The 13663-nt window shown below is 44.2% G+C and overlaps 1 protein-coding gene across 1 annotated transcript in view; it reads left to right on the top strand.

The window, feature by feature from the left end:
• The first annotated feature begins 78 nt into the window (after positions 1 to 78).
• Positions 79 to 13663, top strand: part of RDH10 (retinol dehydrogenase 10) — an 83766-nt gene continuing 70181 nt past the window's right edge. The window contains exons 1-2 of the mRNA XM_069220360.1: positions 79 to 577; positions 8643 to 8899. Of these exons, the coding sequence (XP_069076461.1) occupies positions 292 to 577; positions 8643 to 8899 (543 nt within the window). The 5' untranslated portion in view covers positions 79 to 291. The remainder of the gene's footprint in view (positions 578 to 8642; positions 8900 to 13663) is intronic.

The raw sequence follows: 13663 nt of genomic DNA on the forward strand, positions 1-13663 counted from the left end.
GGCAGCAGCACCTCCCAGCATCGCCCATGGTCTGTCAGTCAGTATAAACCAGCTTTCCCCATCGGCCCTCTCTGTTTCCAGTTCTTGAAGTAGTTAAGAGTGCTAGCAGAGGCGGAGGCTGACTGATTTTAAGAAGCTCAGTCAGGAGAAGGGGACCAGTCCAAGGTCCGGGAATCTCCCGGTGGATTCAGGAGGTCGGGCTGGTCAGGTTAACTCTAGGGCACCCCGGGGCAGTGCTCAGGCACAGTGTTTGCTGTACTTGGAGGCGATCTTCCCTCTCCGCCTGTCGGGATGAACATCCTGCTGGAGCTGCTGCTGGTCTCCCTGAAGGTGCTCTGGGCCTTCGTGCAGGCTGCGGGTCGCTGGCTGGTGCGGCCCAAGGAGAAGAGCGTGGCGGGCAAGCTGTGCCTGGTGACGGGCGCTGGCGGCAGCCTGGGTCGCCTCTTCGCCCTGGAGCTGGCCCGGCGCAGGGCAGTGCTGGTGCTGTGGGACATCAACAGCCAGAGTAACGAGGAGACGGCCGAGCTGGTGCGGGCCGTGTACCGGGACATCCAGGCCAGCGACGCTCAGCTGCAAGGTAAGGGCCGTGTGCTGCCTTGTGCATGCCACAAACCGCACGTCTTACGAAAGGGCACGCTAGTAACTGCCAGTCACATAGGACTCTGCCCCCATTCACATTGCCATGCACTGGCACATAGCAAGTGTCCCAAGCCACGCCACCTAACGCAGGGCACACAAGTAACACTGCGTGACTCGTGGGACTCTTCACCTCTGGCACTCTCCGCCATGCACTGACATACAAAGCGTGCCACAGACCACGCTGCCTGGCACAGGAGACGAGTAATTCTGCCACTCGTGTCACACTGCACTCCCTCTAACCAAATGCATGCACAAACCACACCGCATTGTACACAGGCCGCGCCGCTCTAACCAGGACATTCATTCTGCCTTGCACAAGCCGAAAAACACTATTATTGCCACAGGGCACATTGACACGTGCAAGCCAACCTTCACTTATACAACATTTTTCCTGCATACTAACACAACACCTGCCGCAACAATGCTGCCTGCTGTGCTTAGGTATGATTTTCACTGTAGGTATGCAGTTCATTGTGCCAGCCTTAGTAGGTACATATGATATTCCTATCTATGGGCAGACGCACAGCCTACCACAAGCCACGGCTCCTGGCAGGGGCCACACGAGTTACTGCATCTACTGGAAACTTCAACGACACTCAAAGGCATCGATGCCGTCACGCCACAGTGCACCCATGAGTTGTAAAACACAAGGGAAGCCCAGGGATAATTAGGGACCAAGGGTAGTGTTATATAACACTGCACCCATGAGGCATGTCTGGCCGATCGCACTCTACTGAAAGAACACTGGCCCGCAACAGCAGACTGCATGCTGCATTACACAATGCCGGCGCATGGCACACAAACCACTTGCTAGTTATGTGACGACAAAAACCCTTCGGTCTGTTAACATCCCCGGGGTACCCTTCACTGACCGGGCGCTTTGTCTAGCACCGGCGCACAAAATGCAAGATATCACAGTGGAAGCCGGAGAACGTTCAGGACGCGCTAACTGTTAGAGGGCAGTGAGTCTGCGCCCACAGCGCAATGTGCCAGGGTTAGTGTGCGGTATCTACCACAACTCGCTCTACCACACATTGGGCACGCTTATAACAAGTCACATTGATTGACATTTGGTTCAGACCGACCACTTGTATTTTAGAGTAATCCATCTAGAACAGAGCGTCCGGGAACAAAATGTATGGGCTTCATTTAGTAGCATCTTGGTCGTTCACTCATGGTCATCACCACGATTCGGCGCAGCCATCCTCTTGTCCAAATCAGATGTCGCGCAAGATCCACGTACCACACTGAACCAGGCAGTACATATTGTACATACACCCAAGTAACAATCTCAGTCACCACAGGCTGCATCCACTAGCCACAATGCCCATGCGCCGACTCACAATACGTTAAACTGCACAAAGCGCCCTTTTATACTTCGTACTGGAAGTATCGGAGAGAATATTATCAGGGTGATATGAAACCACCGCCTGCGGCATAGTGAGATTTGTTCGGTAGTGCCACCAAGCGCCTTGTTTGGTTCTACCGTGACTGCTGCTCGGAGAACGGACCTGTCCGGAATCATGTATTCAGCCACTTAGTATGTTACAAGAACTCCCACCTCCATGAAATGACCTAGGTTAGAAGATCACCGAAGGCACACCATGTCACTGCCGTGGTAACATGCTGTGGTAAACACGTGAATATTTGCACAACTTGTGAAATTATATTTATGACGTGCTAGAAACACTTACATCGTGTTTAGTAAGCAGGAGTTTCTTTTGCTGCTCTGACTAAATCCACAGCTCGATTGTAGATTGCTCTTCGATCCACAAGGCAGCGTGTCCTGTTTAGACACACAATGTACTGCCGCTTGCATCTGCTAGGCAAAAGGCACAGAAATGAACTCGGCACTGACATAATCTAGTTACATTGCCTTGAACTGGCACATAAACACCTTTGCTCCCCACTGTCTTCCACCAGCTATGATGCCTTGTTTCCCATCATTGAGCCGCACTCGTGTGGTGCCAATTGTAACTGCTTTACCTTACACATCCTCACGGCATAGTTGTTGGCCTTGCTGTACTTTGCTGCCCACAAACCACATTGCCGCAAAGAGAACTTTATACCACCACCCACAAGTCTGCACTGTGCCACCAATTCCCTGCCCATAACACAGTTGGCACAACGCAGTGCAGCCCATTGCATAAACGGACATCATATACATACCATAGAGATTTATCTCAGTTTTGCCATTGGAAAAGGGACTCTTCTTGCTTCGAAGGGTCATCTATTTTACACAGCTCACTCATGTCTTTGAACTCATGAGTTGATCATCTTCCTGACTCTGATCACAAATTCCCCAGAGGTAGATATCATTACGACTGTCCTTGAAAAACCTGAAGATCAGCGTGGAAAGCCCTCAAATAGATGACACTGCCAAGCGCAAGAGATGCATTTTGGGTCTTAGGAGGTCTACACAAAATGAGGTTTTCTCTACAGCAGTGGTTCCCAACCTGTGGTCCTGGGATCCTGGGGGTCTATGAAGCCTCCTCAGGGGGTCCGCGACTGCTTAGAAAATTACATAATATTAACAGATTTGGTCCCCAGCTTTCAGTAATGACGCATTGGGGGTGTCACTGCTTCCAATAATGATTCAGTGGGGGTCCCTGGGTTCCAGTAATGATAAAGTGGGGGTCCACAGAAATCAAAAGGTTGGGAACCACTGCTCAACAGTGTTTTTGCAGAAATGTTTTCCTGAGTTTTATGAAGTGTTTGTTTTGGACCTTTCTTTAGACACTAGAGTCTTACACAGCAGGGTTTAGACAGTCTTTCACCTTCCTTGTCCAGTGTAGGCTTTGGTCAGTCTTCCAACCTCCTTGCACTCTGGCTCTGGGTAGTCTTAAATCCCCCTTGCACATCACACACATCCTTGCACACTGTGGGCATCCTTTCACCCTCTGTACACCCTGGGCTTTGGGCAGACTCAAGTCAGTCTTGCATACTGTGGATTTTGAACAGTCTTCTAGCTTCACAGCTCACTTTAGGGTTTTGGGCAGTCTTGTATCTTTTTCGCTCAGTGTAGGTATTTGGGCAGTTTTCTAATTTCCTTGCTCGTAGTAATTTTTTGAGCAGTTTTCCACTTTTCTCGCTTACTGGAGACTTTGAGTAATCCTCCACCCTCCTTGCACACTGTACAAGTCGGGCAGTCTTCCAACTTTGTTTCACATTGTGGCCTTTGGGCAATCTTCAACTTTTCTTGCAAACTGAACGCTTCAGGCAGCCTTTCACCATACTTGCACGCTTTGGATTTTGGGCAGTTTTTCACAATCCTCACTCAGTGTGGGCTTTTGGCAGTGTTCCACCTTCCTTGCTTACTCTGTGCCTAGAGGGGTCTTCCAAAGTTCTTGCACACTGTTGGCTTTACTCAATTCCTCTTTCTTCATGCATTGTGCCCTTAGGGCAGTATTCCACATTCCTTACAGAATGAGGGCACTCCGAGGTAGTTACTCTTTCTTCAAACATTGTTCCTGTGGCCAGTCTTTTATTGTCCTTGCAGACTGCAAGCTTTAGGCATTCTTCAGACCTCAGACCATGAGGGCTTTGGGGGTCAGTCAGCCAAATCACAGACTGGGGTTTTTGGCTGGCCATCCAACCAACTTGCGCACTGTTGGCTTTAAGGAGTCTTCAAATGTGGGATTAGGGCACTATTAAAACCTCCCCACACATTGTGGGCTTTGGGCGGTTGCTCAATGCACTGTTGACTTTAAGAAGGCTTCCCTTTCTGTGCACACTTTACGCTTTAGGCATTCTTAACCTTCTGTACACACTTTAATATTTAGGCAGCATTCCACCTTCCTTGCTCACTGTATTCCATGAGGAGTCTTCCAACGTTCTTTCTCACTGTATACTACAAGGAGTTTTCCAACCTTTTTTCACAATACTGGCTTTAGACAGTTCTACTTTCCAAACAAATTGTGTCCTTTGGGCAATATTCCACACTTTCCTTGCAGACCAAGGGCATTGAGCAGCCTTCAAACACCACAACATGAGGGTTTTCGGTGGTTGTCCAGCCACCTTGCACACTGCTGGCTTTGAGTGGTTGTCCAACCTCCTTGCACATTGTGGGCTTTGGATGGTCGCCCAATGTCCTCTCACAACGGGCAGTCATTCAACATCCGCAGACATGCTTTAGTTGGTCATCCAACCTCCACCCACACCGTAGACCTTGGGAGGTTGCCCAACCTCAGCCCACACTGAGGGCTTTGGGCGGTTGTCCAACCTCCACTCACACTCTGAGCTTTGTGTGGGTTGTCCAACCTCTGCATACACTGTGTTCTCTTTCGGGGGAGGGGGGTCTCCCAACCTCTGCACACACTGACTGTGGGCTTTGAGCACTTGTCCATCCTGTGCGCACATTGTGGGCAGTTGTTGAACCTCCCTGCACACTATGGGCTTTGGGCGGTTGTCCAACCTCTGTGCACACCCGGGGCATTTGGTGGTCATCCAACCAACTTGCAAACTCTGGGCGGACGTACAAACTTCATGCACACACTTTGGGTGGTCTATCAATCTCCTTGTATACTCTGGGCTTTGGATAGTTGTCCAACATGGGCTTTGGATAGACTTACAAACTACTAGCAGAATATGTCTCTCTGTTTCTTTGCCAAAAACCCTCAGTGGATAGAGAGAGAAGCAGTAGGTAGCTAAAGCATATGCTAAATTTGACTGAGACTTTATGAAGAGAGAGGCAATGAAATACTGATACTATGAAAGGCCCATAGCATATGAAAAGAAAAAAACAACGAATCACAGAACGACACATTCAGTGGATTTAGCGTAGTCTTCACACCCATTGCACATTGTTGGGTTTTAGATAGTCATAACACCTATTCGTGGTGTATTGAACCCATTCTCGAATGTACTTGTTGGATTAATGTTAACCACCCCACCAACTCTTGTTCGATGTACCGATCATCCCTTCTGTTGTAAAACATTTCTGATTTAATCACTAATGCTGTTACAAATAAAGTGTGTGCTTGGGCTAGCATAAACACCTCTGTGTAAGCTTGTCTACTGTGTGAGCTTTAGGAAGTTTACACACATCCCACTGTCCAGTGTAGGCATTGGGTAGTCGTAATAACTCGTCCTAGAGGGCAGATCTCGACAGTGTTGATGTTTCTGTGAAACAACCTCGCTATTTTTTGGGAGGTTTATTAAGTTCTGTTTGAACAAGATTATCCATGTCTAAAACATGCTACTTGTGATAACCTTGACAGTCCCTTATTAAATACACCATGTTTTCAATCAGCTTTGCCCCTTTGGCACAGTTAAAGTTTGCTACCTTGGAAGTCTGTGATTGCTGATGTCCACACCTCTCCTGACTGCCAACTTTGAAATGTGCATTTTCCAAAAAGAGTGACTCGGTTACTACTCTTGAGATCTATTGAGGGCATCTTAGACTTATGCCATTCTCTTTATACCTTATTAACATAAATGCTAATTGACCAACTTCCAGATTCACTTGAGCAAACCTTGATAACTGCAATACAAAAACAAGAAGGGTAGTAGCAGTATATCAACTGCACATCCTATATAGTGTCAAGCAGTACATACCTGGTATATAATAATGTTGATCCAAAACCGTTTTAGGAAAGGTACTGAATGGTTATCAATGCCTTACTACCCCAAGGCATGACCATGTACTGATCCTGTACATACAAAGCAATATACAAGATGGAACCAAAGCGCTCAAATACGTTTCAGTATAATACAATCTACAATAAAAGTGTCACAAATGTTCCAGTCTCTTTAATCGATGAATGCCATATTCTTCTTATACGTTTGAATGGTATTGTCAGTTTCAATCAAGGACAAACAATCCTTGATAAAACAACTCATCAACAGCCAACATGTGTTTCGTCATGACGTGACTTTTTCAAGGCAGCAAGTAGCAAAAAATAGACTATGGCAGAAAGCAAAGTAGCAACATCCACATATTACGTAGCTGTTCATATGCAGTAAAGTTTATAGAGACCCTTTGTTATGAGTCCAAAGAAAGGACTCCTGTGACACGGTCACATTGCACGCTGATCTGGTGTTAGACAGACTTATCATGGTCTCTGGTAATAGCCCAAGTACTTCTATTTAAAATCTTGGGTGCTTTAAACGACAAGCTTCTTTGGACTCATAGTCAATGATCTCTATGAACGTGAGTTGTTATATGAAGGATTGTTCGCCCTTGATTGAAACTGACAATACCAATCCAATGTATACAAAGAATATGGCATTCATCGATTAAAGAGGCTGGAACAGACTGGAACATTTGTGACACTTTTATTGTTGATTGTATTATTTTGAAACTTAATTGAGTGCTGTGGTTCCATCTTGTATATTATAAACCGTGATAAATCACAGTTGTCTATGATCACCTCGAAGATATTCCAGCTGTCTCCAGTACAAATATTTGTGACTAGCATTAGGGACAGCAAGTTTGAATCTCAAATGCTCTATGCGGCTTTCTTTGGCTCCGCACCGTAGTGGTTTCAAATGTTGTCATCGAGAAATAGAAGCTTGCGAGCTTCAGTGTCCAATATCTCCCCATTCTTCACAGTGGCTCTCTTTGTTTCTGATGCACGTAATCTGGCAATGTTGCAAATGTTCAACTGCCCCAGTGAAAGGACATTTGGGATGGAGAGAAATGCTATTTTACACAGTAGTCCTCTCCTGCCAGTAACTAAAAGATCCTTCATTGTTGGCTGTAATGCTATGTTGCCAAACGTCTTGAGTGCATTATTGATCCTGAATAGTCCCTAAATGAATAGCACGTTTTGCAGCAGGTTCTGGAGAACTAGCCTAATGATTATGGAACGTTTGTGAGGTTTTCTGAGGAGAGTGTGAGGACATGTGATAACATCACGCAGAACGTGTTGAAAATTTGATTTCTTTACTGCTAAATAGTTCAGAAGTCTTTGCCCTTCATTTTTAGATCGAAAAATCACTTTGAATGTTGCTTTTCTCCAGCAATTTTCAACGCAGGGTACTGTCTCTTTTAAATGATGTGCAAGGTGCCCACCAACAGTGGGAAAACCAGGCTTTCTCTCTGTATCGTTAGTGGAGCCTGGTGGTGTTGCTGTTCTCCACGAAGAGTTTGCCTGGCTTTCTCAATTCATGTGTAGTGGTGCCTTTTCTCTCTTAATACCTTCCTAGTGGCAACTGGCTGTCTCTGTGCCTTTGTAGTTGAGCTTGGTGTTTGCACTGTGCCCCTACTGGAGTTAGGATCTCTTGCTCACTACTTGTCTGCTTTCTTGCTCCTGGTGCCCCTTTGCTTTTCATTGTTGTCTTGTGTTTGTTTACTGTTATGCAGTGCTTAATTTGGGTGGGCACTATTTTTGGCCTGGCACTATTTTTCGGCTCTGGGACTTATTTTTGATGCTCAGACTTTGATCTCTTTGAGAGTGAGAGAGGCACAAAAGGGAGAAGAGAAATACGAGAAAACAACGACAAAGAGAGAACAGGGAAGAAAGAACATGCAAGAGTGAGATAAATGGGCACGAAGTGTATGGTGGTGGTTGAAAGAGGCATGAGGTGAAAAAACACTAGGGAAGTTTTGATATGCACAACCTCAATATTGACAACACTGGCTTCTGAGAAAAACTTTGGTCTCTGGCATTTTTCTTATATAAATTGTGAACTGCTTTCATGCAACATTTTTTCTGACATAAGCTAAAAAAAAACTATACAATGACAGAAGCCCACCTCCGTTGTACATTTGGACCCTATGGCTTTTCATTAAGAACACGCCAAGAGCATGTAGAAGTAATATATATGTTTGGTCAATGTGTGAAAGAACTGTAAGACGGACCCAGTGTATGATCATGTTTTATGTGCAGTGCTACTGTTCTTTTCGCACTTTAAATGTTATATTTGTTTGTGGATTTCCTTCATGCTCATGTTTGTTTCCCTTGTAACATGTATCAATGCATTATCTAGTGGAGTTGATTAACTCACGACTACGAAGCATGTTATTTCTCTTAGTGACTACACAAATTTCCCCTTTACAGCATCTGAGGCTGCCATCAGGGGTGCTGTGGTGGAGGAAGAGGTTACTCCCTGCCACAACCTGGAGGTCTACACCTACACATGTGATGTGGGCCGGCGTGAGAGTGTGTACGAATGTGCTGAGCAGGTCCGAAGAGAGGTGGGAGATGTCTTTCTACTGCTGAACAACGCAGGTGTAGTGTCTGGCCACCACCTGCTGGAGTGCCCGGACGAGCTCATTGAGAGGACTATGATGGTCAACTGTCATGCGCACTTCTGGGTAAGGAATCCCCAAGGAAAATACTGATGTATCTTGTTGGTGAACTCCTACTTAAGGCACCCACATGCTTGATTGCTATGTATCCAGTCTTGCACTATAGTTAATGATCACACAAAGTGTAACACTAATCTTGTGTTGCAATACACAAATCCATCAGTGACCAATTTCTATTGCATAAAGTGTCACACTAGACAAAAAAGGGAGGGCCATGGAACTTTTTTTTTTCATTATATTTTTTTTTTTGCAAATGCATTTGGCAGAACAGAAAAATTAAAAATGTCTGCCGTGGTGGACTAAATTATATGGCAGTGTTGACTAAATCATGCAGCAAGAACAGGAATATTATGTGACGTAATGTGGCACATTTTGTGATAGTGTTACTTCATTATTTATACAATTCGACACGTCAACACTGTCTTAAGAAAGGTTCCATCTCATCTTTACTAGTTTAACTCCAAAATACAGCAATACACAACTGAAATGTGACTGGTAAACATTTGCTCAGGGCCTTCTACTGTGCAGCAAAATGTGTTATGTTTTTAGTAACGGTTGATCCGTTTGAGCTAGAAACAATTTTTTGGGGGTAAAATTATGAAATTTTGCAGTACATGATGGGTCGAGTGGCAAATCTATAATTATGGAGAAAACACCGAAGCCACTGACTCACATAATTCCAGTGACTTTACTATAACTATGTCTAACCACCTGTGTTTACATATAATAACACATAGACCTGTTATTTGACTGATCTGACTGTTAAGTATGGTTAGTTACTTGCATTTTACCCCTTGAACCTCAGTCACTAGATGCAAGTTTTTGTTGACCCCCCTACTTCTTTTATCCAAAAGCCAGTAAAGTTCCAGGCGCGGTGCATTTGTTTTTTTTCTCCTTTTTTTTCGTTTTTGTATTCTGAAGTGTCCAACCCTTTGTTGTCATTTAGTGCCTTTCGGCAATGCTATGGATATGTTCTTGTCTGTCTTACTGTGTATCCTTTTGTTGGTATTTTGCCTGTGCTACAAATGTTGTCAGGCTGGTGGATATATTGCTGGCTGGAGAATGTAGATAAAAGAAGAAAAAAAAACATTTCTGAAGGAGAATGCGGCATTGTTACAGTCTGGTTGCAATAATTGCTATTTGTGCCCCTAAGCAATTTCACATTGAAGTGTCAAACCGGGGACGATGTTTCCCTGCTTTCAGTCTATCATGCTTTTATACCCCCCATCACGTTCAGCAGAGCTGCACAAACAGTAGTGTATACACCTGCACACCGCTAAAGCCAAACGTTTTAAATTGGGCTGTTTGATACACACATGGTCGCTTGGGCCAACTATTAATTGGGAGCAGAAGCACTGGGAGGAGTGGGAGAATATACCCCCCTTCATCGGGAGAGCTCCTTTGCCAGTAGCAGCATAACTGCTAATCTTTGTAATGCGTGTGACAGTAAGCTTCACATAGCACAATGTGTTCTTCATGCTACAGCAGCTCATTATGGAAAATCCTCTTTAATTGGAAGGCCTTTCAATAGACACAGATTTGAGATTTTCTAAATCTCCCTATTTTAAAAAAGTACGGATTTAAATATTGTTCTTTTAAGATCAGTGGATTTTTGGATTATTTTGTTTTGCCAGAAGCATTTCTTAGTATCTTGCTCACACACTCTAAATGCCTGTGTGTGTGAATGTCACAGGTCCCACTTTCACGAGGCCAACTCAGCCTTTCATTCTTCCAAGCTGGATAAAAAGATCCACTTTGCTAATCTTGACAATCTTGTTTTATTTTATTGTTCATATTCTATAGTGGAGTCCACATGGCACATAAGTGAAGATGCATAGATTGTCTGATATTCAGGTTGCAAAGCCTCAACCGTTCCCCACCTCCATTTTGGAAATCCTGTGCCACTAACCTGAACTCTTGCTCTCAGTACTGTATGCAGATATATGCCATTGATCTTTAAATCATTTAGTCAAAATGTGATCTTCAAAAGGGTTTATTTGTGCAGCGAAAACTATGCCACACACCCATTTGAGAGGTACACTTACCAGGTGATGGAAAACCTACATGTCTAGTTTGTGCCTACCATAACACACCTTATTTTCCCACCAGTATATCTGATCTAGCGTTCCTAAATCCCAGGTATCTATTTGTATTTCATTTTCATCCAGTTAAAATGCTGTTTTTTTGTATACATTTAAAGTGAACTAGTATTAATATATCCACCTCAGTACTTATTGTGTTGTTTTTTTTTCTTCAATATCTTTTTTTTTTTTTCACCAAACTGAACCTCGCCTGTGAAATACACACATTAAAGTATGCTTTGAGTACATGCTAAATTTACATTTCTCTTTAATCTTGTTTGAGTTACACAATTCCAAGTGAGTGGCGTGGATGTTCGGCGGGAGTGAGGGATGAATGTTATCTTCACTGGAACCTCTTGCATCCAACCCCCACCACCCCTATCAATGATGTTCATTAAACATGGTCCAAATAATTGTTGGACCTGTGACACCATCTGCAGGAAACAAAGTATGTGTTCCATTCGGCCACTTTTATGCTACGTTTCCCATCGTGTGAGGTGCACGCCTGACTGATTTCAGCTAAGGCTGGCTGACATCTGTCAATGACTGCTATATTAGCGCCTTTTACTCTTGGTTAGAAGGACTTTGTAGTTTGCCCTTAGTGGTGAATGTTTCGGTACTGGGTTTTTTGCACTTATCTTTTCTAACGTTACTGCACTTGAGGGGCAGTGACATAGAAGAGGGCCCAGGTGATGGATATAACGCTTTAGCTTTATGTTCTTGTCTGGTTGCAAGGTTTTGGGTTGTGAGTGCGGCCTGTGTGGGAAGCAACATAGCCTAGTCCTCCTCGACCAGAGTAGACCTAGGTTTTTTGTAACATACCAGTCTAAAAACGGCGTATGTTGTGGTGGTTATACCGCACACGGATTTTTAGAAAGAGCTTCTATGGGACCTTTTATTTTCTCCAAGGTGCTGCTTTGTCTTCCACGTTTTTTCTTTAATTATTTAATTACCCTCCAGGGTTGTTGGGTAAAGGGCCTTACTTTCCATTAAAGTCTCTCTGTTGCTTCCAGTGATAGGCCTGCCTGCGGGAGCCGAGTTTACTCCCCTGACAGAGCCTCGTACAATGTTGCAGGGTGCGTGGGCTCGCGCTGCAGCGCTTGGCTGCTCTGCCCTTCGCAGTGTATTCAGTTTCACACGCCTGCTTCTCAGTCCGTTTCCCATTTCTGAGGTACCCCTTTCCTAGGAGACTGGCAGATAAGCTGAATCTGGGCTGCTAGGACAGGGCAGGGAGTGTTTCCAAGCATTTCTTCAAGTATTACATCACTGCTCGTGTGGAGGAATGTCAGATTCCTTAATTGTTTCTCTTTCTAACTCGTCTTTAATTAGAAAACTGAACAACCGTTTTTAATTATTTAAAAAAACTGTTTATTTCATTTAAGCGCCATGTAGGGGAATACTTTCTGTACTGTTTTCATCCTGTCTCAAGAATCTTCACAGTTATTTGCCAGTAATGACGTATGATGCTAGTTCTTTAGGTCCCATGTCAAATAAAACTGAAATGTGAATGTTTCATCACTGAAGAGGCAGAACTGAACTAGACTTAAACGGATAACTTGTTTAGCATGTTTTTAATAATATGTATACTACTGTATCCACGTTTACTGAAAAAGTGGATATCGAGACTGAACTTTGGGACAAAACAGTTGACACCATCAGAATATAAAAGAAAAATAAGGCAGGTTATTACAGGTCTCCATCCATACAGGATCTTGGGGGCCTCTAGAGTAATCTAAGTTGGTTAACCTAACAAACAGACTTCCTACTAATCTCACTAAATAATTCTAACCTGCCTGCACAGGAGTGAATGGAAGCCTTTCCCCACAAGATTGCAAACCAGCTATTGTGAAGCATGCCAAATCCCAGGATTTTATCCTCTGCAACCAGCTGAGCCTCAAGAGAAAAATCTCTGCTACAGCCAAAAATGCAAGCCTTCAACTCAGACTGCTGTAGGCATCAGGCAGTCCATTCCAGAGCAGGACTTAAAGACTGCAGTCCTGTCACTAGTGCTCTCAAGACTTGACTACAGGGGCTAACGGGCCCCCTAACGTTCATCTGGAGCCCCTTAGCGCAGTGCTATACACGGCAGCTCAATTTGTTACTAGGCAGAAGAAATTCTATCACATCACTCGTCCTGCTAACTCTTCAGTTGCACCCCACTGAAGCAGTAGTACTAAGACTGCCAACATCACTCACAAAGCCTTTCATAAACTTGTCCACACTCCTATCTAGCTGATTTACTGAAGATCTCTGGCATGAAGTGGGGGTCAAGGAACTCTGAAGCCCTTCTCATTGGGTCTCCCATAGTTAAAAAAGAACGCTGTATGAAACAGGGAGCATTTCAAGGATTTAGAAGTCCCTCCCACTTATTTTTCGTAGAACCGCCCTCTCTCCTCCCATATTGCCATTTAAAAAAAAAAAAGCTAATAGTCTCCCTATTCCAAAGAAACTATGACTGAGGTTATGAATGTCTTACCTCTTTCCCTTTCATGTGATTCTCTGTCAAGCCATCTGAAGGGTTTACCGGTCTGCTGTTGTTTCATTTTTCTGTTATGGTATCCAAGTTGTTCTGTAAAGCCCTATAATGTCCTTCTGACGTGTTGTGCAATATGCAAGACCACAACAAAAACTAAATAAAGAAAAAGCACCTCCTTGTGGGTACTAGGATCCTGTTTAAAAGTGTGTCAGA

Source organism: Pleurodeles waltl, chromosome 2_2 (assembly GCF_031143425.1).
Source record: "Pleurodeles waltl isolate 20211129_DDA chromosome 2_2, aPleWal1.hap1.20221129, whole genome shotgun sequence".
NCBI lineage: Eukaryota > Metazoa > Chordata > Amphibia > Caudata > Salamandridae > Pleurodeles > Pleurodeles waltl.